Source organism: Castor canadensis, chromosome 4 (genome assembly GCF_047511655.1).
Source record: "Castor canadensis chromosome 4, mCasCan1.hap1v2, whole genome shotgun sequence".
Lineage (NCBI taxonomy): Eukaryota > Metazoa > Chordata > Mammalia > Rodentia > Castoridae > Castor > Castor canadensis.
In genome coordinates this window covers 117,827,973-117,854,072 of record NC_133389.1, presented here as the reverse complement: position 1 = coordinate 117,854,072, position 26,100 = coordinate 117,827,973, and the positions used below count along the sequence as shown (strand labels likewise).

At 35.9% G+C, this 26,100-nt stretch overlaps 1 protein-coding gene across 6 annotated transcripts in view; it reads left to right on the top strand.

Annotated features, from left to right (window-relative positions):
* Fign (fidgetin, microtubule severing factor) overlaps positions 1–26,100 on the top strand; it is a 376,464-nt gene that overhangs the window by 94,109 nt on the left and 256,255 nt on the right. For 4 of the 6 annotated variants that reach the window (XM_074070974.1, XM_074070972.1, XM_074070971.1 and 1 more), the window contains one exon: positions 19,875–26,100. This exon is cut by the window's right edge and continues 8,991 nt beyond it. The exons of the other annotated variants lie outside the window; for them this stretch is intronic. In XM_074070974.1, coding sequence (XP_073927075.1) covers positions 19,883–22,129 — 2,247 coding nt within the window. In that variant the 5' untranslated portion in view covers positions 19,875–19,882 and the 3' untranslated portion in view covers positions 22,130–26,100. The remainder of the gene's footprint in view (positions 1–19,874) is intronic. 6 annotated transcript variants of the gene reach the window in all.

Genomic DNA, 26,100 nt, shown 5'->3' with positions numbered 1-26,100 from the left:
AAGGTATGAACTGACCTCATTTGCCTCTCATCAGCATGGGAATGAAGAGACAGGATTGGATTTTATTTTAGAAGAAATGAATTGAGAAGACTTTCTCAATTCAGTGGGCAAACGATTAAGTGGTTCTAGAGCTCCAGAGTGAGTGCAAGGCTGGAAGCTAACGCAAATAAGAGCTACAGGAGTACATGAGGTCCTCTGGAGACAGTGTATGTGGAATTAGAAGAACATTTTGGCTTTGAATCCTCATTTTAAATTCCCTAACCCCAAAGATCAGTACAATACTAAATCTAGTTCTGTTCACACTGGGACTATGGCAGTGATAGAAAGCCAAGGCTTTAGTGAGTTGGAAAGAAACCTGGAAAGCCAGTAGGCAGTGCATTCCCTAAAATATGTTCACATAGGCAGCTAAAACCTCCTGAGCAGTAACAGCTACAATTAAGATCATGGTCTTTGCAGCCAGACTGCCAGGTTTGATACCCGTGCTTCTATGGGTATCAGCTGTGTGACTTTGGCTGATTACTCAAGCTCTCACTATCTTAGTTTCTTTATTCAGAAAATAGGGATAATAATAGGATGTTCAGGAAGAAAAGGTTAGAAATTTGTCAAGTGCTTAAAGTAGTGCCTGGCCCATAGAACGTGCAAGAAAGGTTAGCAGTTATTATTACTCTCTTTAAATCAAACTGTAAAGAACTTAATGCTTCATTACTGCGGTTTTTAGACAGTTTATTTTTAATGAAAATAACACAATAAAGTTTTGACAGAGCTAGGAAGTAATGTGAATCTTCTAATTATAAATTAGTAACCTCCCCTCATATTCTGTTTTAGTTCTGTCCCCTGAAACATCAGATAATTCTTTATGGTAAAGATGGCTCCTAAATGGTAATAAAATGATATTTACTTTTTTGATGTTATTTCTTTAATTCTCTAAACAATCACTTGAGGACATTATTATTAGCCCCCTTTCAAAAGTGGAGATATTCAGACTTAGAATGTTGTCTAATGTAGACTAGGGTCTTATAACTAGTAACTAGACTTCTAAGTTTTTCAAATTTAGAATAATTCAAATCCACTTTGGTCAGAATATGACAAAATGCACTTCAGCATTGTCAATATTTAATAATTAAATGCATGGTAAATGATATTTTTTAAATTTTTATTTTATCGTTTTTGCATTTACTTACACTTGTATACATGTATATACATGTGTGCCCCGCACACACCTTCAGGCAGAACCTGTTCCATTCTCTTGTTCTTTGATTTTGTTGAAGAAAAACATATAAGATAAAAAGAAAAACATAGTGTTTTTGCTAGTTTAAGATGAAGATAGCTATACAGGAGATTGTTACCATGCATGTGTGTATTACAACCCATATTGGTTCATCTCTACCAGTCCTTCCCATAGTGGCCTCTGCCAGTTTAAGATCACTATATTCACTCCTATACAGTGAGCATATCAACTACATTCAAGTTTTTGGTTTCCTTCCCTTTACCTATCCCTCCTGTATGCAGTCTCCACGTAGTGTGTGACCTGTGTCCAATAATGGTAAATGGTATTTAAAGGTAATCCTTCTTGGTAAGAAAAGTGAATGAGATACTGTAAATAGTATGATAAAGGACTTCGGTAACATATCTAATATACCCTATTTTCCATTTTGTTTTTCCAGCAAATGCGAGCATTGTATCTTAAAGCAATTTTTGGTTTCTTGTTTGTGTTTTGTTTTATTTTTTGTGTTTCTTTGATGGTACTGGGGCTTAAACTCTGGGCTTTTTATTTGCTAGGTGTGCATCTACCACGTGAGCCCTGCCTCCAGCCCTTTCTACTCTGGTTATTTTGATTATATCATCTCGCTTTTTGTCCTGGATGGCCGGACCATGGTCCTCCTATTTATGCTTCTTATAGTAGCTGAGAAAACAGGAGCACATCACCACATCCAGCTTTTCCTGTTGAGACAAAGTCTCAAAAATTTTTGCATCAGCTGGCCTGGAACCATGATTCTCCCAATCTCAGCCTCCTGAATAGCTAGAATTACAGTTGCAAGCCACTGGCACTTGGCTTCTTACAGCAAATTCTACGTTATTATAGTTTTCTCCTGTGAAATAGTGTACTTTTTCCATATTTTACAAGATGTCTACCAGTTGGTAATTTTTTTTTACCAGTTGGTAATTTTACCTGAAATATTTCATGACTATAAATTAGTAAGAAGTTTAGAAAATAAAGCAAAGGCTATAATCACACTTCTTGGTTATGCTTTCTTCTAAGTGGGTACCTTACCTCTATTTTTCTAGAAGGTATACTATAATTGTTAAGTGAAAATCAAGATAGAAAGCACTAACTGACACCTAAAATGAGCTTGCTCAAGAGCTTTGGGTGGTGAATATAACATTATTGTTTATTCAGGAAAATGTCTTGCTCAGTGTTAGTGTAAAAGGCAACACCAAAGCCAATGTTTGGAAAATACAAATTTTAGTAAACGAAAGTAGAGAAACAAAACTATTAAAATAGTATCAGTAAGTTTCTGTCCATTATTTGCTATGTAATAGCACTTTGTATCATTGCACTTATTACCTCAATTGGCATTTATAGCATCATATAGAGTTGGCTAGCGAGGAGTCTTAACATTCAGAGATTGGACTTCAAACCAAGACCATTGCAGTAATGACTAGGAAACTGGTACAAAAATGTATTTCTTTTGGACTCTTGAGTGTCTTCTGCTATTGAAAAGGAGAAAAATAATGAATAATGTTACTTTCAATTTTGGAGACTACTAATTTATTGATACATGTTGCTACAGGCATCTTTGACCCAGGCAAAGAGTGCCCCATAATTTAGAAGGTCCAGACTTGCCCCCTTCCAGAACACTCTCTTACCGCAGTGTGAAGAATCCAAGGGGCCATGAGAATAGGACCACTTGGAACCAATGCCATTCTTCTAGACCACATTCTAGGCATATGGAATTCTCTGCACAAATAACTCAGACTATTCCAAGATCTTAGTCTTTGTCCCTTAAAATGCTTATTTTTCTTATGATGTTTATGAGGACAGTTCATTGGGTTGGCATCTTACTTTCTCACAATCTTTTTGTTCTGTAATTAACCATGGCTTCTCATATCACCACTCTACTGGTCATCCCACTGATTCCCTCTAGCCTCTAAATTGCCTATTTTCACTTCTAATCCTACTTGGCTTTTCTAATGCATGTGCTATGTTAAACACACTGTCTTTGAAAATCCTTCCTCACTTGTATTTTACAATAGCATATTTTCCCTCAGTAAGTATTTTCTTATTGTACTCTGTAAGTACCCTCCCAGTTCCTGTTATCTATTCCTTAAACATTGGACTAATTCAACAGCTCTATTCTCATCTCATGCTACATACTTTTCTCTGCTGCATCTTTCTTGACCAAATTTTAACCAATTCTTACATGCTCATGACTGACAAACCTTCTTGTAGAGCTTTGACTTTTCTCACATATTTCCAGTGCTCAACCATTTGGTTTCTCAAGCTAAAACCCTGGTTTTGAGTAGTTCTCCCTGAGGACAGAAAGTGTAACAATTTTGAGTCACATGGCTCTGGAATGGCCTTAGGAAATTTACTTAGAGTCATAGAACTAGTCCCACCATATGTAAAAGAGGACAACACACTCTAACTAGGCTTTTGGAGGATTAAATGCAACATTCACTAAACTTCCTTATTTGCTGTCTGATGTTTCATAGCATTTCTGTCTTTATAATGATGTCCTTTGAATGATCCCTTTTTTCCCTTTCCTTTTTCTTTCAAAGCTAATTGATTAGCCCATCTTTTTTGCTCTAACATCTTTCTTAGGTATTTTTCCATCCTTTTGCTAAATTTCAAACCCTGCTTCTTGTCTTTTTCCACTCTATTTTGTCCTTTTTTTTTTTCTTGTTATTGTTACTGATACATTGCTAAAGAACCAATCAGGGCAGTGCACTATGTTGGCAGTATGATAGAGTCTATATGTTTAACTCCCTTTCCAATCTGATTTCATGCTTCATGTCTACCTCCACCCCACTACATGCATAAACATATACTTCCATCCTGTCTTCTAACACATCAAGCTACACTGTTACCAGAAAGTACCAGCACACAGCTTCATCTGTGATTTCATTCCAGTTTTCTCTCAAGCAAGAAACTATATCTCTCTATTCTGATGAAATTATATTCTCCTGTCAAGATGTGCTTCAACTATTAACTCATCTATATAGCCATCTCTCCCTACCAGATTTAGGACTAAATCTTTTCTTCACTAAATCTCATTTGAAGATAGACTGTAAACTCCATGAGGGGAGGTAGCCATATTTCCCAATACTTAGGACAGTTCTCGCATAGTAACAGACACTCAGATGTTATAGAGCATGAATGTCATTGTTATTTTTTCAACAGTTTATCGTCAGCTAATCTTACTTGTTTTGTTTGTTTTAGTAACAGCAAAAACTATTAAGATTCAAAGATTCAAGAACAATGATTTCTTAGGATTATAGTTTTGACGCTTTCAATGTATTCTCTCTGTAGCATTTTTTTTTTTTGAAATGGACAAACTATTTAAAAGTAGGAAGGAAGGAAAGAAGGAAGGGAAAGAAAATAACTTGCTGGCCCACATGCTAGAACCAAAATCCGAAGAAAAGTAATCCTGAAATGATTTAAACCAAACTAAAAGAAATACATCCTCATGTTTCATTTTGGTTTGTTGGTTTATTTCACAAATACATGAAATAAATATTTTCTTTTAGCTTTTTTAGCACAAGAATTTGGTAAATCAGGAAACTGAATAGGGCAAAAGAATGGTAAACAATGTGGAAACCCAGAAAATCTTAAAGATTAGTGGTCCCTAATTATTTTTGAAAATTATTTACCATATGTAACTTCCCTGCATCTTTGGACCATTATCAAACAGTACATCTAAAAGCTGAACTGTAAAATCAACCTTGTCCAAAAGTTCCTACATGATTAGAATAGCTTCCTATTACCAATTCCAGTTTATTATGTGTAGTTGATCCATGACTTGGTTTACATGACAGTATGTGTTTGTGCTGTGTATTCTCTGCAGTAGTCTCTATCTACAGGCTTATCCATTCTCTCTAGCTTGTTTTCCTCAAGTTAAAAATTAAGACCAAGTCAATTTCTGCCAGCCATTCCCAGGTAAGGTTCTGACAAAGTGTCTATTAACTAGGTACTCCATTCCTACCTAAAATTAATAATTAAAACTATAGCTTTATTATTATGGAAAATTATTTTCGGAACTCATTAAAAGAAAAGCTCTTGTTAATCGTTATTATTGGTATCATTATTTATTTGACATCATGAGCCTCTTAAGAAAAGCAAATGGATAGGACAGGGGGTATACCTAGTGGTAGAGCTGATACTTAATGTGCCTGAAGCCCTAGGTTCAATCCCCAGGACAAAAAAAAAAAAAAAAAAAAAGCAAATGCACAAAACATGCATTCTCTTTTATAAAATATTTATAAATGATGTCATAAATAAAATTGTTCAAGATTATGAGAAGGTTGGCAGGACTGGGGCTTGAACTCAAGGCCTCACTCTTGCTAGGCAGGCATTGTACCACTTGAGCTCTCTGCCAGCCCCGTCTATTAATTTTTAAAGTCTAGATATGAGTCATTTAAAGATGCAAGATGTACATTTCCAGCACTTTTATGTACTGGTTTATGCTTCTGTGGTTCTGAACACAAATTCAATCAAGACTTAAAGAAACAAGAAGATATTTTGATCTAAATGCTATATGTATTCACAAAGGAATGAGTTTGGTTTCTTTTCTACTTTGTAATGCAAAGAGTTGTAGTTCACCAAATCAGATGAAATAAACCATTAATTTGACAGTCTCAGTTCTCATAGTCCTATTGATTCAGAAAGCTGAAAACAGTTATGGAGGCTTATTGGCTCCAATTAGGAGTCGTGAAGCTCAAGAGGTTAAAAGAAACAGATACTGCACCGAGAGAGGAATCATTCAGTAACAGAATCCTTAGCATTTTATCATGAATGAGTATAAGCTTTGGTCTCCTGTGGGTTTTTGGGTACCATTTCATTTATTAGTTATCTTTATGCACATATTATATTTCAGTATATCCACAATCCTATTCCAGAGTTGATTGTATCATCTTTTGGGTTGTTTTTAGCTAGCAAAAGATATTTTACCGTATGTAAGAAGTTTCATTTCATGAATACAAGCTGAAACACTTCCATTTAAAGTCTTCTTTAAATGTTCTTAAGAAAAATTTTCAATTCTCTCTATGTAATTATAATGTGCAAGGTTATACCTCAGAATATACTCTATTGATGGATTAAACTGCATAGATTCTATAGATATGAAAGTTTTTAGCACATGCTTCATCTTGCATGGAAATAACTCCTGTCCTTAGAAGTGTGGAACAGTTCTTCTCCCTTCCCAATAAGAAGTCTTGCTAAGACTCATGACCACCCTTCATGCATATAAATAATACATATCTATAATGCTGTCCTTTCATATTAAGAGCTTAGTAAATAAGAGAATCAAGGAGGAAATGGTATTCACATTGCAAAGACTAATGTGTAATGAAGCAATAAAATATTATTTATATCTACTATTATGAAAAGTCAACATTTTTTCAAACATTCCTTTCAGAATGCCTATTTTTCTGTATTTTAACTTAGTGATAGAAATGTCATTTTTCTTCTTAATGATCACAATATATTTGTATCTTGGATAACTTTTCATGGTTTGTCATAATCGGATGATAGGAAGACATTTTTTATGAAGTGTGGTGATGCTGATGTGGAAAGACTCGATACTAGTATCAATTATCAGTTATAAAATCCTTAGTTATCATTTGTTAACAAATCTACAGTTGAAAAACCTTTTCACCAACTTGGCAGTAGCTTAAAATTTGCTGTACAATGAATATGATCCAACTCTAGTAGAGGATGACTGTAAATCCAAGTATATTTAAAAAAAGAAAAAATAAAATTATTGCAATAAATCTAACATTGCAGCAACCAATTCAGAGAGCTTAATTATGACACTACTAAATGTGAAAATCTATTCAGTGCTAGGAACACTTTTCGCATTACATTCACACTAAAGATTGGCTGTTAAGAGCTCATTACTGGTATTTTTCTAAAGAGTGGTTTATTAAACACAGTTACCTAATAAGCATCTTTGGTGGTGCAAATTGCTGAAAACAGTAATGAGTCTGATTAGACTTCATTTCAATTACGACAGCTTGTCTAGGAAAAAAAATTGCTATATATATGTATATATATTTGGAATCTAGCTACAAGGCACTGCAGAATTTAAAAAAGAAAAAAGCTACCTCTACATATCTTTCACACAACTCACTAATGAAGAGAGAATTGTCCAAGTCATCATCCAATTTGCACACTGGAAAGCTGGATAGACAAAGTGGACGAACAATCATGTTTGCTTAAAAACAGCAATGTCTGCCTTGACTAATATGTCTAAATAAGGTCACCGTTAGTCTCTATCTGGGTTTTTTTTTTTCTCCTTCTTCTTCTCTTAGTAATATAAAGCAATAAAGAAGGTGGAAACTTAAAAATGATTCATTCAATTGAGTTTGTGGAGGTTATTCTTCAGATTAATAGGCTCACCTTTAAATGTTTTATCTAAGGATCTGCTACTTAAAAGTCATAACAATACAGAAAGCTGTCAGGCTATGCATGCTAGTTATCAGTCCTATTTTGAATGCATATATCGGAAGGGAAAAATTTAACAACAAAGCCTTATGAATGTGCACTAATATCTCAGAAAGTTTAAGGGAATTTTCTTTAGAAACCAAACTTGATTTTTATATTTTTTTCAAGAAGGTTTTCATTTAGTTGTATTATAGGATCAACCTCCTATTAAGTCATGCCTGGAATATTACTACTCGGATTGAAAAATAATTTAAAAACTTGATGTAAAAAGCCTTTAAGTGATTAAGCTGTCATTGTTGTCATTTGGGTACTCTGGTAACATTTTAATGCTTCTGGGAGATATGGCCAGAGACACAATCAGCTACTTTGTGCTATATTTTAATGGGTTATTTTTAAAGTATAATATCATTTGACATTGAACTGTATAAAATGATTTCTAAGCAAAATATGAAAACAGCGGCTGGATGTAGAAGCTTTAAATAAAAGGAGGACATGATAAAGGATCCTCACCTGAAAAATCTGCACAAGTTCTCTAAGTGATCATATAATACCATAAACTAAAAATGAAATATAAATGGAATTGCCATTTCTTATAGGCATTCTGATACTTTTAAAAAGATTTACTTAAGGGACAACATTTCCAGGTGTGTCAGTTCAGTGATTTGGAATGAGCTTGTACATCTATGATTAATCATTAATTCTATGAATTGTCTGTTATTATCTGTGATGTTTAAAAAGAAAAAACATATTATTGTTTAGAAAACACAGAACAGTCCTAACAGTGGAAATACTTTCCTGTTTTCTTTTCATGTAAAGTGAGACCTTCCCAAAAATGAGTATTCAGTTAGAGAAATGAGTGTTTGTGGAGTATTTTGAGATCATAACTAAGACTGAGTTTTATAAGTGTGGATATTTTTAAGAGACTTGACCTGGTTTAAGCTACAAATAATAAACATTAAGCTAAAGAAAGTTTCAAGTAATGCTTACTTTGATTTTAAAAAATATTAAGTACATATGTAATTTAATTAATTACATGTTAAATAATTTAGAATGTGTTTTTGGAGGCCTCGAAGTATCACTCAGTGGTAGAGCTTGTACAAAGCACACACAAGCTCTGGGCTCAATCCCTACAACCCCCCTCAAAAAAATCCATTAGAATATATTTCACAGTTGGAAATGATTAATAATAAAGCCAGTAAAACATGGATCATTTTTTAAGATAAGAAGAACTTCTTAAATCTCCTCTTGTATCATTTTTACTCTTATTTTCTCTATGTCCTTTCCAAACTACAAACACACATACACACTCTTATGGGCGCCTCTGTTTGACTTTTGTTGTGTAGTCTATTTATGTTACATGTAGAGTTCTATACACATTTCACTTTTTTTGTTACCTAGGAAATTTGTGTGATACGAATAAGATAATACACAATTTGAAAAAGCAGAAAGATTTGACTTTCTAACTTTTTTAGCATAAGAAACTAAAACTGACAAATTTACATTTTTCTTTCAAATTATCTGTGCATTTAAATATATGACTGAAAAATCTTCCCTTTTCTTCCAAAATTTTTAGCAAACACTGTACTTGTCAATAACTAAAGAGGTAACTAATGTAGTTTCTAATCATCAATAAAAAAATATAAAATTATAGAATAGTTTAGACCACAGAAAGATAACATTCTTCTAGCTTTTAACCCTACTGAAAACAGTATTGAAAGCAACTTAATTTTTTAGTTGCTCTTGGAAGTCATGCTTACTTACAGCAGAAGAGAATTGTATTGTAGTTATTTGGGGAATTATAAGCAAAAGAAAGATGTACTGTGTTTAGTACGCAGACTGGCTCAGCCATTTTATTCAATTTAGCCAAAGTCTCTACTTTTTAAACATAATGCCATTACCCATCATCATAATTGATGAAGTTGTGAGGTTAAATATTGTCATAAATAACACAGTGAAACTGAAATTGTAATTTCTTTACTTGTTTTCCCTCCTCTTCTTAACAGTTTCTCTGAATTGGTTTTTGGGCACCTCCTCCAGCACAGAAAATGCCACTTCCTTTGAGGATGCTATGTCCCCTCCCACTTCTGTCTCATTATGCAGTATTCTTTGTTTTTACAAATGGAAAAGCCAACAGCACTAATGATGGGACTGTCATTCACACTGCACTTTAACAGTGTTCTGTTTATCTGGAAATCAAAGCATCCCAATTATTTGTGGCACTTGGGTTATCCCACCAGGCTGTGGAATGGGTCAGGATAGGGAGAATGGAAAGGGGATCAAGCTACTATTACTGTTAAGGGTTCTTTACTTTTAATCCTGGACTGCACTGGTTGTATTCTAAAGCAGTCTGTCTTTATATGTCCTCTTAGGTGGAAGAAACAAAACTCGTTTCCTATGTAGCTTTTTCCACTGCCTTCAGATCAAAGTTATATTCTTCAGGCTGGACTAAATTATACACAGGTCCCAGGAGTGAAGGACACTGCATTAATGCACTACGTCACCCAGCCTTGACTATAGCATTATTTTTTTTCAAAGTCCAAGACACTATTTTGCTATTACATTAAAAATTAATGAACAAATTTCCAAAAAGAGAAAAATACAGAAATAACCTAAATGAATTTTGTCTGTGCTTTAAACACTTTAGTGACAAATTTTTAAGGAGAATGAAGGGTCGTATACTTAATATGTGAAAAATATTCTTACTTCTCTGTCTAATTTCATGAAAGAACCCTTAGTCTTAAATAAGTAGCCTTATGTATCTATTTTGTTTTATGTAATCTGTCTTTCTAGTATAAGGCTCCAGAGGAACACTGAAAAGAACATGAATGCAAATTCACTTTACACAAGGTTGCAAGGTTTGGGAGATTCCAAATTTGTTAATTGACCCTTGTCAGCTTTGTGTGCTGGGCATAAATGAATAGAGTTTTCTTTAAGTATAACTAAATTGAGCTTTACATTTAGATACATGAAATAGAACACACACATACAAGTAAATATTTACAAATAGCTGTAAGTGCCCACAATGGTTAGCATCTTCAGATTGTGACTGAGGAAATAAAACAGCCATATTCTAATTCAAGGTGGCACCATGACAGGTACGTGTTAATTAAATGTTCAAATATGCTATAAAGCAAAACCAGCTGTAATAACCTTAAATTTTTAAGATGGTGGTAATTGTTATTTCTGAAATGTCCATTACACACACACACAAAAAAAGATTCAAACCCTTAGGAAATGTACAATACTTTTGGCATTTAGATTCCTTTTTCTGGGTCAATCATACAGGCTGGATACCATGAATCTAGCATGGGGCTCTCCGGTTGTGTTAACCCCATTTATCACTGCATGCTACAGCTCACCTGTTATTTACACACATAAGAGGGTTGATCCTGCAGAACAAGGGGAGTGCTTTGTTGTGACACAGAGCATACATATTCATTAGCCCCACCAATCCCTATGGACATACGTGGTGTGTCCTGATGATCTTTGTACGACAAACAGAACTGGGGGAGGGCAGATAGTCTTAATGGATAGAAAAATAACCATGGGAAAAGGAAGGAGATGGCGTGAGAAATAAAGGTCATAAAGCAGCAACTTTAGAGGCTAACTACAAAGAACCATTTAAACTGATTACGAATTGTCTAAGATTCACAAAGGAACACAAAAAATATAACATTTGCCTCAATATGAGAAAAACATTCCTCTCACCTCAGACTCTTACCTTTGCAGGAGCTTATAACATCTAAAACTTAGTACTAAGATTTAGAGTACAAGTTCATTTATATACTTTAAGTTATATGTATATGTACAGTCATGTATTAATGTGAATTGCCATAGCATATACCAGTTTTGACAGTGTTTTTTTTATTTAGTGAAGATCCAAAATACTTTATGCAAAACCCTTTTAAAAACCCACACCTCCCCTGCAAGCACAGAAACATGTCAAAATTTTAATTTTAAACAACATGGATTTCTGTGTGTGATCATATGCTCACTTGTATACTTTTATTTAAGTATTGGAAATTTTAAGGTCCACTCACAGGGGAAAAGAGTACTTATTTGAATTATTATCATGACTTCCTGAGTTGCTGTAAATGATATGATGTGTATCTTGATCATATATTAAGTATAAGCTCAGTTGTCTAAAAGTGATCTTTCCTTCGTAAGCATAAATGCTTTGCTTTCATCATAAATATGTTATGAGGATGAAATCTTCTTATATATATCTAGTGTATTAAAAGTAATATTCAGTCAGATCCATGCATACCATATTTTGTCGTTAATATGAAATACCGGCAAAATAGTCATTTTTCATTCAGTCATGTTTTGATGAGTATTTTCTTGCTATGACTAAAGTTTAATGCATTTTAGGGAATCTAACTCAAATCATAAACTACCTGCTTAACTTTAAATTTTAGGACATGGTATATTCCTTCCTAGTGCAAGTCATCATGCCTCTAACATTTGAACACAGGTTCTTACTAAGTCCAAGAACTTAAGAACTAAGTCCAAGTGGTACAAGAACTACCACTTATCATTCATCTCACATCCTCCTGTAAGAAAAAGACAACATACTATTGCAGCATCTTAAGCAAACTTTCAGTTGTACTGAAACTCATGCAGGTGACTAATAGGAGATCTTTACTATTAGATTAAGCATTGGTTTATGGTATCAAAATCAACAGCACATCCAAAAAAATACCTGAGGAAGTGTAGAAATGGACATATGGAAAAACAGCAAGAAATAGTACCTGGCAAATTAGAAAAAAGGGGGAAACTGAATCAGTAATCTATGGCCCGGTTTATTAAGATACCATTATCCCTCATTCCATACTCTTACACTAAAGACACTGAATCAAGAAGAAATTTTTCAGTTATTTTCCCTGTGCTCTAATTAAGAGGTCAGGGATGTTTTCTTATTAAAGAAATAGTATTTGGAGAAATTTTCTTTTCTACATTCTTTTCTTGACTACATTGTTTAAGAGGTTGTAGATTAGTATATTTACCTTCTACTTTTCAAGAAAATGTACTTATGTAGAAAAAAACCTGAAGCTTGAAGCTCCAGAGTGGAATCACAAATTGAAATGCCTTTGTGACTTAGAAGATATAAAAATACCTGATGTAATATGGAGTAGGGCTCCATGATAAAGTAGAATGGGTGGGCTTTGCTCAGAGGGCTCTGGTCCTAAGATTCAGTCAGCTGTTGCTGGGCAAGAAGGAGGTGCTGTAGAACTTTTAGCTTGTCTTAAAAATGAAAAATACTGATTATTTAAAATATGAAGATGACTTTTTTTAACCCTATACTGGCCATAGTTGTGTTACCCTCAGGCTATCAGGTTGCAATTTCTCTGTAAGAAATTTTTCTGTAAGAAATGCTTCTTACTAAGGACCATTTAACCAGAAACACCTGCATGATTGTTTTTAAAAGGATTGCTTCATGCAAATGTAGTGGAAAGGGTGGAGAGGAGTGTAGCTGCAAATGTATTATAATTTGAAATGTTGAGCTGTAGAAGTGTGATTTAAGTAGAAAAATCATTTGACAGTAGTAAGTACAGGTTTTGAGAACATTCTTGATTGGTTTTACCCTAAATTCTTTGTTTCTTAGTTTTGTTCTCTAAAATGTTGAATCACTAGTAACATTAAAAATAAATAAGATACTATGAAAACATTTTGAATTTTTGACACTTTTTTTGATTAAGGAGATCATGCTTTGTGTTTTCCTGAGAAGGAAAGAATTTCTATACTTTTTAAAAACCAACACTGATACCGGAATGTGTTCCTTTCAATAGCTGTCCTGAAGTTGAAAGAAAACTGATTTGATTTATAAAATTTGGGGAGTGATTTTACTTTTTTGTTGTTTTGTTTTTATGCTTAATTTAACTCTGGCTTTTAAAAAGCAAAATAATAGCAAGTAATATTTGTATAGTTCACACGTGGAAAATATTTTCACAAAATATTATTACTTTAGGTAATCCTAGTAGCAGTCTAATAAGGTAGGCAATGTGTTTATTGTCTGCAGTTTGTAGCTGAGGAAAGGGAATGTGTTGTGCATAAACAGCTTAACCAGGGCTAGAACAAGAGATGACACATGTAGACCTTACCGGGGGCTGATGTACAAGCCTAGACTGTTTACTCCCCAATCGAAATTCTAAACTTCTTTGTGTCTGTTTGGTTTCTTTCTATGCCAACAATCTAATAATGGCTCCAAATAAGATTCTGAATTACACAAAACAGTACCCAACTCCACAAGTACACCACAGTAAGTAAAATGCCAAACTGAAGTGAGGCTGTCAGTTGTACTGGGACATTTTTAAGTTCTCTTAATCCCTTAAACCAAAGATTCCAGTTCTAGAAATTTTAAATGTGAAATTATGAAGAGGACAGAAAGCTGAAAGCTTTCATCACACTGTAAAGTAAAACACAACAACCAGAAAAAGAAAGAAAGAAAAAAACAGATTCATATATTTAAATGCATAGTGTGGAACCCCAAGGCTTTGAATATAGGGGGCCTTCAATTTATAGACAAAATAAACTTCAGACTCTATCATCTATCACATTCATATTATAAAAGACTTATACAGACCTTGGAACCAAATTAAATAAATTCAAAAGACTGTAATTTCTCTGTTTCTACCCCCCACTCTCCCCATCACACACACTTTTTCCCTTACTAATTCTAAATTTTAGCTCTAATATCATATTTTAAGGCTAGGAAATACCAGGAAATGGAGTGAAGAAACTTCCATATCAAGTGGCCAGTAATACTAGATACTGCTGTGTTGAACTCTTAGCTGACAAAGATGAGGGGAGAAGAGAAGGCTGCTGAGTCTGCACAAACACTTCATCGGGTCCTCACTCCCTTGAAGAATAACAATGTGGAAATATTGCACAGGGCCAGGATGCAGAACCAGGAGGTTTGTAATCCCTCTCTCAGAAGGCCCTTCAATGCATAAAACTATATTTTGAGTCAATGAATTTCTTACTCTGTACTTGAAATTTTGGGTGCTCTTTGTGTTTTTAATACCATTGCTGACCTAAGAGATGATGAATTTATTACATTAGGCTAAGGAGACTGAGAAATATAATTACTTTGTTGCATTTGCTCCAGTGGTGATTGTTTTCTAGAGAGAAACTTGCTAAATATTGTATTTTTTTAAAGTATTAAAAACATAATAATGAAAATTTTGAAGGTATAGTATAGTAGCACAAAGGAATATAATAGGCAATAGTGGTGTCTTCATGCAGGCCTATGTGAGTTCTGTACAGCTACCCTAGAGCAAGCAAGCCTACCATGCCTGCAGGTATTTGCCTCCAATCCCTGCCCCTAGGAAGTCTGAGAAAAACCTACAAATGAGGGCAGAGTCCCATGCAGCCAGAACTAGCCTATGGGAACATGGGAGAAGAGCTGCATTTGCAGACCTGAGAAACTGTTGATAGCATTTGTCTATTGGGGGTTGGGTAAATTAGTGCATGCCTCAAATTAGTATTTCCAGGAAGGCATGCTGAAAATAGATTTTAGAAGGCATAGCTTTTTATTTTTAACTTCCTCCCATTCTGAATATCGGTTTTATGACCTTCATTTTTTTTATATAACTTCTGTATAAATGTTTCTTTATAATTTTGAAACTATGGCAAAACTTTTAAGGGTATTAGAGTTGTTTTGTTTCAGAACTAATTAAAGAACAAAAGGTAAAAAAGTAAAGCAAAAAGGTAGTAATTGGTTAGTTTTTAAACCTAAGTTCTAAAATGGTAAGTAATGACACAATTGTTACAAATGATTGCAAATGTTATGCAGACTACCCAGTTATGTAGAAAATAAAGATTTGTTCATTTATATATACATAAGTTCATCCTGTCACAATAAAATAAGAAAAAACACTCAAACATTTTACTGTAGTATTTGCCATCCAATGTAACACATAAAAAAAGGTCTTAAAAGCAATTTTCTATTAAATTATGCATTTTAAAAAACAAACACACTGCACTGTAAAATTTGCCAGCTGCTTAAGAATTTTCTCATTCTTTCAAAAATAAAATTAATGTTTTGAAACAATTCTTTTTTTTATCTTTAAGAGCTATTATTCTTAGTTTCCCCCTGTTGTCTGAATTTTGGAGAATTTGAGGAGTGGGCTGCGGTTAGTTTTTTGGAGACAACCTTACAATGTAGCCCAGGCTGGCCTTAAACTTTTGATCCACCTGCCTCAACCTCCAGAGTTCTGGGATTACAATCATGTGCCATGAAGCCTGACTGTTTTCTGCATTTTTATTTTACCTATTTAAGCTATTTTCAAACAACAGTGAGAATTACTATTTTGGAGTCAAATTTCTAATAATGCTAGAATAGGGTCATTTCTTTGATTTTTCTCTTCATGTTCTGAGGAGAAATCATATCAAAGCTGTTTTTAAAACCTGTCTCATTATTTGGGTGCCAAGTTAGGTGACAAGAGAGTACAGCTTCTCACAGATACAGCAATGCAGTCAATCGGGGCATGATATTTTGTTCAAAGAACATTTGGCTCTGTGTTTTTCTTCTACTCACATCAAAAATAGCATCACCAAAAAGCAGAACAACAATAACAACAAAAACAAGCTTGGTATTACTTCCAATTAGTGTTAAAAAACAAGAAATTGGTGAAAAGGCTCTTTAAGCTTCCAAGGCCATGACAATCTACTGAACACTGATTTCTTCAGATCTCACTAATCTCAAGACCTAGTTTATGATTAACTACTATTAACTTGTGCTTTCAAATAACATTAATGATTTCAGAGCACTGTGTAAATTCTTATGTTTTGGGGGATATGAACAATTCGGTTCTCTTAAGATTAATCAAAACTCAGTCTTATCTTTTGCAGCCTGTGAAGGTTATTGTTACTTAGTATGCATCAATAAATAAACTTTCAATTATCTTGGTAAGCACATCCAAAAATAACTTGAGAATGAAAAGGCAATGATGTATCCAGTAATTATTCCAAATAAATAATTTTGATGGATAGGATCTTTGCCTAATTTCAGATGAAAAAGGAAATCTTATGAAATTTAATTAGTTTTGCTCAAGTTGAACTATGCAGAAATACCCAGTGAAAATGGAAAATCTATTTTCTTTAGCCTGTATACTACTATTTTTTACAATGATTGTAACTTATCAAAATCATTTTTGCATTTCTTATAAATGATCTTAACAAGAAAATATTATTTAAGCTAATACATGTAGATGGTTCCCACCTCCTGTTTTTGTTTTGTTTTTAAATTTCTAAATGTAAAGCAGTTTTGCTTCATTAAAGGCTGTTCTTTTTATCATGTTTGTTCATTAACTAATTTTAACATTATTTAGGCCAGTTAAAAAGAAGCCATATCCTTTAACCTGTGCTTGTGCTTGTGCTCGTGCTCGTGTGTTTGTGCGCACGTGTGTGTGTGTGTGTGTGTGTGTGTGTGTGTGTGTTGTGGAAATTCCATTACTGTAACTGCTAGATGATTTTTTGAGCCCTTGCTTCAAAACATTTAATCACGTTTCTTCCTTATCAATCTAATAAAACGTTCAATTATAGAATATGTTCTTGTTTTCTCTACTCAATATTTTGATAACTTTTAAAGAAAAAAAGACCTAATAGAAATTCCCTGGAAATAATTTACAGGGCTAATGAATTTGTAAGTCTTTTAGGCAGTTCTATATTACAATCACATTAATATTCTCTCCTTTTTATAAGGCTTGAAGTAAATCCCATGGCACTAGAAGAATTTAGATACTGATTACTTGCGATTGGTTCCTGGTGATTTGCTCTTAATAATTTCCAGTTGGATTTAATGAAAGTATGATTCCTGAAATGCCGCTTCATTAAAATTGCATCTTTTCCCCTTTAAGTGTGCTTTCCATCATTTCACCCATTTTGTGGTATGTTTTTCTCCTCTTAGAAAGTAATGATTGAGAAAGCAGAAACAATTAAGAATATCACTTTAGGTTTTCCTAGAACACACCCTGAGTTTCTCTGAATGAAACGATGCAATGTACACTTCATCAGGGTTTATAGTATTATTTTCCAACTTAGCAAGATGACTTTAAAACATATAAACTTTTAAAACAAATCTATAAAGATTTGGGGTAGCTGAGGGAATGTGAAGAAAGAATCTGTTGCATATACAAGAGAAGTAATGTCTTTAGTATTTTTACTAAATATACAGATATATATAAAGGTTGATTAAGTTATACCGTGCAGCATTCAGACTTAATTTAACCGAGTTGGTGATTTGCAAATGAATGTCTACATGGATCCTTTTTAAAAATCCAAATGCAAATGAGTACGATTGCAGTAAAATATATTTGCAAATGAATCCTGTTGCTTTATTCGTTTATTGTGTAATTACTGCAATCCTTCCCACCTTGTTTTCAGTATTTCTTAATCATTAAGTCGGAAGCATGACAGCAGTGCCAGCCCTGGCATGATTCTCTTTGACTAAAACCTTGTAAATTAACACAATTAGCGCAGCATCATCCTGCTAATTAACTTCCAGTGTCTGGTGCAGTGGTTTTGCAAACAAGGAAGAGGGAGTCAGAAGGGAATCAACATGCCATTCTGTTACCAAACTGTGTGCTATATTCAGTTTAGCTCAGTGACTCAAAGCTGGCCATGTCAGAAGCCAGAGTCGGGCAATGAAGAGCTAAGGGGTTGGGAGAGGAAAGCAGAAGGGGGTAGGAGCTGTCAACACTGCCTGGTCATTCAGAAAGGAGCTGAGGCCACAGATGCTTCATTTAGACCAGGCTTCCTTCTTATCAAGGAATCTCTGCCAGAGGGCAGAAGACAGTTCGCAAAATTCTCTTTGGGTAATACAGAAGAGATTAAGGAGTCCTGCTTAATATAGCTGTACCAGAATAGGAAGTGTTGGAACCAAGCAGAGATTAGAATGGGATGAGCCAGCTCTAGGAAATAGAATAGGGTTCCCGTGCTCTTTGGTAACTAACTGTGTGAGTCCTCAAGGGTGCATTATAAATAAATCTCTTTGGGCACTACTTTCAAAATCTGTGAAACAGAGTAACTTCTAAGGTCTCTTTAAAATTTTAAATTCAAATAGCCCTCTAATTCTAACTGCTTAGTACTTTCTCTTAAATGAGAAAATACCCATTTTATAGTGTGCTGAACAGTCACCTTTCTTCAATTAGTAATCTAGCAAATGATAGAATTACCCATATGATCTTACTGCCTAGTTGTACTCTTCGAGCTTCTGGCACAAGCAGCTTCCTATAGAAATATAAAAGAGTTAGAATCCAGATTGTCTCTCCATTCTTATATTCCTTCCACCCATTTCCTCTCTCTCTCTCTTAGGCATGTTCTGCCCTCCCCTCTTAGTACCTTGGAGGCTGTAAGGGGAGGAGGGATTATAAGAGAAGGAAGGAGCCTGCTAGAAGACCGACAGACAAGTGATGCTTGTTTTTTTCAGACTCAACAACAGAACTGAGAGGCAGCAAGGAGCCAGTTGTAATTCATACCGAGTTGTAGGCTTTGTGTGATGAAAGCGATGGAGCGCTGCCTGGGAGATTGCTTTGCTGCACTCCACGAAGCAGATTTGAAACTGTCGTGGACCACTTTAGATGAGAGTTGGATTATGGAATGACCTGCTATGTCTGTGTCATATTGTTCTGCGCAGGGAGCATTATACTGTGCTAACTAGGTGTTCAGTACCAAATAAGAACAGTATCCTAGATGTGATCTGTCAGCTGTGTCTCATTTTTATACTGTTAAAATACAAAACAGAAACTGTGATGTGAAGACACAGAATAGCCAGAGAGTGTGCATGTTAATTCTATCCCATTCCAGATATTTAGAATGTATGCATATTTTATGATAAGAAACTGTGATTGAATTCTAATTTGACAGGCATGTGTGTGTACATATATATGTTTGTGTGTATGTATAAATAGTATATAATTCGACAGGCTTGATAGAAATACATTGCTTATTACTTATTTTTTCTTAAATTGTATCTTCTGCAGTTTTCTTTTACATTCAGTTTGCTTTTCACAGGGCTGAAGTTTAGTCTACTTTAAAGAGGTCATGTGATAAAGGTCATAGGCATAACACACTGTGGAGATAACTTACATTGTAGATATCGTTGATGGAAGATAACAGGTCACAAAAGAAGTTTGGGGAGAAAGCTTTAAGAGTTCTGATGAATAGTTAAGTAAATTAACTGTTTCTGCCTCCCCTCCCCAATCCTCAGGCTTGAAGATGCAGTGGACGCCGGAGCATGCCCAGTGGCCAGAACAGCACTTTGACATCACCTCGACCACTCGGTCTCCTGCCCACAAAGTTGAAGCCTACAGAGGCCATTTGCAGCGTACCTACCAGTACGCCTGGGCAAATGATGATATATCTGCTCTGACAGCATCCAACTTATTAAAAAAATACGCAGAGAAGTATTCTGGCATTTTGGAAGGTCCTGTGGACCGTCCGGTACTCAGCAACTATTCAGATGCACCAACAGGACTAGTGAATGGTCGGAAAAATGAAAGCGAGCCCTGGCAGCCTTCCTTGAATTCGGAAGCTGTTTATTCCATGAACTGTGTTCCTGATGTTATCACAGCCAGCAAAGCTGGAGTCAGTTCAGCCCTCCCTCCAGCAGACGTTTCTGCAAGTATCGGGAGCTCTCCTGGGGTGGCCAGCAACCTGACAGAACCTAGTTATTCAAGCAGTACCTGTGGAAGTCACACCGTACCTAGTCTTCACGCAGGGCTCCCATCTCAGGAATATGCCCCAGGATACAATGGATCATATTTGCATTCTACATACAGTAGCCAGCCAGCACCTGCACTTCCTTCACCTCATCCATCTCCTTTGCATAGCTCTGGGCTCCTGCAGCCACCACCACCTCCTCCTCCGCCACCAGCCCTGGTCCCAGGCTACAATGGGACTTCTAACCTCTCTAGTTACAGCTATCCCTCTGCTAGCTATCCTCCTCAAACTGCTGTGGGGTCAGGGTATAGCCCTGGAGGTGCACCTCCTCCTCCTTCAGCATACCTGCCTTCAGGAATTCCTGCTCCCACCCCTTTGCCCCCCACCACAGTTCCTGGCTACACCTACCAGGGTCATGGTTTGACACCTATCGCACCCTCGGCTCTGACAAACAGTTCAGCAAGTTCTCTCAAAAGGAAAGCTTTCTATATGGCAGGGCAAGGAGATATAGACTCCAGTTATGGAAATTACAGCTATGGCCAACAGAGATCTACCCAGAGTCCTATGTACAGAATGCCCGACAACAGCATTTCAAATACAAATCGGGGGAATGGCTTTGACAGAAGTGCTGAAGCATCTTCCCTAGCATTTAAGCCAACGAAGCAGCTAATGTCCGCTGATCAGCAAAGAAAATTCAGCAGCCAGTCCAGTAGGGCTCTGACCCCTCCTTCCTACAGTACTGCTAAAAATTCATTGGGATCAAGATCCAGTGAATCCTTTGGGAAGTACACTTCGCCGGTAATGAGTGAGCATGGGGATGAACACAGGCAGCTCCTCTCTCACCCAATGCAAGGCCCTGGACTCCGTGCAGCTACCTCATCCAACCACTCTGTGGACGAGCAACTGAAGAACACTGACACACACCTTATTGACCTGGTAACCAATGAGATTATTACCCAAGGACCTCCAGTGGACTGGAATGACATTGCTGGTCTTGACCTAGTGAAGGCTGTCATTAAAGAGGAGGTTTTGTGGCCGGTGTTGAGGTCAGATGCGTTCAGTGGGCTAACGGCCTTACCTCGGAGCATCCTTTTATTTGGACCTCGGGGAACAGGCAAAACATTATTGGGCAGATGCATAGCTAGTCAGCTGGGGGCCACATTTTTCAAAATTGCTGGTTCAGGATTAGTCTCCAAATGGTTAGGAGAAGCAGAGAAAATTATCCATGCTTCTTTTCTTGTGGCCAGGTGTCGCCAGCCCTCAGTAATTTTTGTTAGTGACATTGACATGCTTCTCTCCTCTCAAGTAAGTGAGGAACACAGTCCAGTAAGTCGGATGAGAACCGAATTTCTGATGCAGCTGGACACTGTACTAACTTCAGCTGAGGACCAAATCGTAGTAATTTGTGCCACCAGTAAACCTGAAGAAATAGATGAATCTCTTCGGAGGTACTTCATGAAACGACTTTTAATCCCACTTCCTGACAGCACAGCGAGGCACCAGATAATAGTACAACTGCTCTCACAGCACAATTACTGTCTCAATGACAAGGAGTTTGCACTGCTCGTCCAGCGCACAGAAGGCTTTTCTGGACTAGACGTGGCTCATTTGTGTCAGGAAGCAGCGGTGGGCCCACTCCATGCTATGCCAGCCACGGACCTCTCAGCCATTATGCCCAGCCAGTTGAGGCCCATTACATATCAAGACTTTGAAAATGCTTTCTGCAAGATTCAGCCTAGCATATCTCAAAAAGAGCTTGATATGTATGTTGAATGGAACAAAATGTTTGGTTGCAGTCAGTGATAACGTCTTTAAAAAAATATATAATGAATGTTGGCACACACACATAAAACCTGCTACATAGGGAGTAGAGCCCTTCCCAGTAGTGTTTAAATTGCAAAGGGCACTGGGGAAGACAACGATTAAGTTGCATCTTTAGAGTCAGGGTAGATTTGGAGGAAAAGTGCATCAAATGAGAGCTTCTGATTTGAAAGCCCCAGATGACAGAAAGCATATGTGAATGCTCAGTTCAGTTCAAGCTAGACAACACTCACCAAGGAGCAAGGTGCAAGTGTGTTGATTTCAGAAGGACATGAACCTCGTGTGTTGATTCCATTCTGCTGTTCTCGAGATTTAGTTGCTGTCAAGTGCCTGGAGTGGTGCTTTATTTTTTGTTTGCCTCACAATTACATTGGTGGCATGTGCTAATATAAAGAGCTTTAACTTCAAACATTATTGGACTAAAGAGATGAACGGTTGTGTTACGACAGAAAACCAGATTTTTGCCATTTTAAGAGCAACAGTATTCCTCAATCCTGTCTGTTCTGCAGTATTAAGCTAAGAACAGGTAAAACAGGGTAACGGTAATCTGGACCTTAATTTCTGCTGTTCATTTCTTTTAATGTTCTTGTCTGCAAAAACTCAGGAAAGTGATTGTGATTTGTACAGTACCTCAAAGGAATGTGTTGAAAGCACTATGTACTGCTGAGAGTAATAGGATAGGCTTCAATGTTACTTTATATTAAAATGTATGTTTACCTCAATGATTGGAAAATAGCAAGGAAATTACTTTGAATGTATCCAGAAAAATACTGAAGTGTGATACAGCTGAATATTTACAATTTAAAGTAGAAATGGAAGGATTTTTTTTAAAGTTCTTTTACTAATGATGGGGAATTAACCAGAGCAGAATAATTCTTAATTTCAATAACTGCAAGAGTTCTTAGTGCATTGCTCCTTGATAATTAAATGAAAAGGTACACTGGTTAATTAAAAGCTACTTATTCAGTTTGTGTTAGTGTCTAGAACAGTCAGCCACAGACCTTTTAGAACCCTGAAAGTCACAGTACCTGAAAACTATGACTGCCTTTTACTACATAGGTGGTAGCAGTGGTGGTGGTAGTTTGCAAGTTATCTCTTAAACTGCTGGGAATGGTGTCATTCTGTTCATGAATCTAGTTTATAGGCTTGCCATGCTGTTGATAGAATGCAGAGGATAGCAACCAAAACAACAAAAAGTAAACCTTATATCCATAAGGAACCTCTACATCTCCTCCCCTTTTGGACTTCACTCTTGTCAGTGCAATTTTGCTTCTCATTTTGAAATCTGGGCTTTAGTGCTCCTGCTGTTCATTTCTACCTCAGTTTTGTTACATTTCTCTTGGAAAGTAAAGTGGAAAATTGGAAGTAGACACATACCACAGTACAGCTTGCCAAACATGTTACTCTTTTTCTCCCATCTCTCCCAAGAAATCTAGTTTCCCAAAACATCAGTCTTTCTGTGTATTTCAACCTCAGTCCATGACCCCCTCCCAGCCTCCACCTCCACCCCACCTTGACATGTGTGGCATTTTTCTCACTTTCCCCATTCCTTTCTTGCTTCCCACCAAGTTGTTCTTTGTATCCTTTAATGCTTTATGTGCAACTTCTTATTGAAAACTGGCTGATGTTTGCCAGTGCCTCTCAACAGTTACAGTGCGGGGATGTAGCTTTCCAAAGCTGCTACCCATGCTGAAGCAGAACAGCCTGGTGTTTTGAATGTAGTTTTCATGTTGTTTTTTTTTTTTTTTTCAGTATAGGGATGCAGTGACAAAACTGTTGCAAAGCACTGGCATCTTATGTATTCAATAAGTGATGTACATTTTTTGAAACATTTTAAATAAATGCAATGAGAAGCCCCAAGAAAGGTCTTTTGTTATTTTTTTTCCTTTAAAAATTTTTACTGAGCTCATCTACAATGTCAGATTCTCTGAAATATTTAACATAGAGAAAGCTAATGAAGGACTCAATATTTCTGAAATTTTATGATGCTTGACTATTAATCCCCCTTTCTAAATTTTTCATATTGATAAAAACTGAGCAAATGAACTCGAATTTAATATATTATTCTACCAACTAAAACTGTGCTTAAATATAAATATTCCATGTTAAAAGAAAACAGTGCCTTTCTTTAAGGATACAAAAATAATAATAATAATAATACTTAAGTATGTCCTCTGCTTCTCACGAGTGAGTAAACCCTATAGCCATGTTCTGGATCTACCCTGCACATCCCTGGCCGTAAGGAAATTCTAACATCCACATTAACTTGTAGGTTCATGCTGATATCACTGACAATACTTTTGTACAGTGCTGACCTATTTTCTGTCTTTCAGACATACATCTTATTTCCACCAACACATTGTATTCACTTGAAAGTATCTGGCAAGTTTTGACAAACCCAGTCTTATTTAGACAACTTTGGAAAATCCAACGTTGACCCACATTTTTGTGGCCAGTGAGACTTAATGCCAAATATTTGACTGCACTATTGTGTTTCACACTCACTTATAAAAATGAACATTAATCAAAGTCATCCATATTGGCTTTCAGCTTTAAATGACTTTACAATTAGTTGGAGATATGAATGACTTTAAAATTAGTTTGAGATATGAATGGTGAAAATCCACATATGTAGCAGAAGCTTAAGTGGTGTATGATTTTCATTTAGCCTCACAAGTTCTAGGATTGATCTCTTAGGAAACTGGGCAAGTTGTAGAAATGAAGTTCTATTGGAGAGCTAAGGCTGACCTTCGAGTAGACAGTACTCTCCTGTGGTTGTTCAATTCTACATGGCAGAATTCTGAGTGCTTCTATAGACTAACCTAATAATGAGCTCTTTCTGACCACTCATTTTGGAGCTTGTGTTGTGTTGTGTTCCCACATCCTCAGAAGTAAATGTGTACAATCGATAACAGTACAACTAAGTACTCAGGCTCCATACTCTTGACTGCTAAGAATTTGGAGAGGCTCCTAATGAAGGTAAGGTAATGAGCCAGCCCAAATTCCTTGCCGTCTGGCTAGGGGATTCCACCAGTCTAGTTAACTGCCCCTCATTTCCTTCTTCAGAACTATAATAACATTTCCAATGGGGACAAAAAGGAAGTGGAAGAAACTTCTTCGGTAGAACTATCAATAGAGCTAGTTCATAATGACCTTATATGTGACACAAATGGAAACACTCTACACTTCTGGCATGCTTCTCTCCAAAACATTTAGAACATTAGTGACAATATGGAAAACTTTGCTAACTGAGCTGATCAATGGAATGTGAAGGCAGTATACTTCAAGGCTATTTACTTTCACACAGAATGTTTATCTATTAGTCAGTTTGTATTCCACTCAAATGCAGATAGACGGGTATAATGTTTTCTTGTGCATTTGAAACCTATCAAGGAGAAAATAAACCATTCCACTAAAATACATAGGCCAAACACCATCTGGGCAAGTGATAAAAGCTATCCGGAGGCTATGCTGTGTAAAACAGCAAGGTCAATTTACATGGGTTGCATAGTACTTGACTATGCAGTTTTGAAAAGAATACATCCAAAAAATCCAAATTAATTTCTACAATAGGTCATTGTAAATTTAAATATACTTGTGGGTTGGAAAGTATGTTTTGGAGGCATTTAGAATCACTTTCTCTGAAAATATATCCAACCTGAACCAGAAAGATATTTCTGTCATCCAGCTCTCATGCTCCTGAGCAAGAATTGGGTATCACGATTATGGAATCCATATTTTGCAAAATGAAAGGGACACAGTTTGTTAAACTATTGAGGCCACTAAAGTAAAGTTCTAATATATATATATATATATATATATATATAAATATAAATATAATTAGTGTGTGTGTTTGTGTGTGTATGTGTGTATGCTGTTCTCACACCACCTATTTGAACTTTACAACAAACATCTATTTTACATTATTCAGAAGCAATGGTTACTTCCTTTCT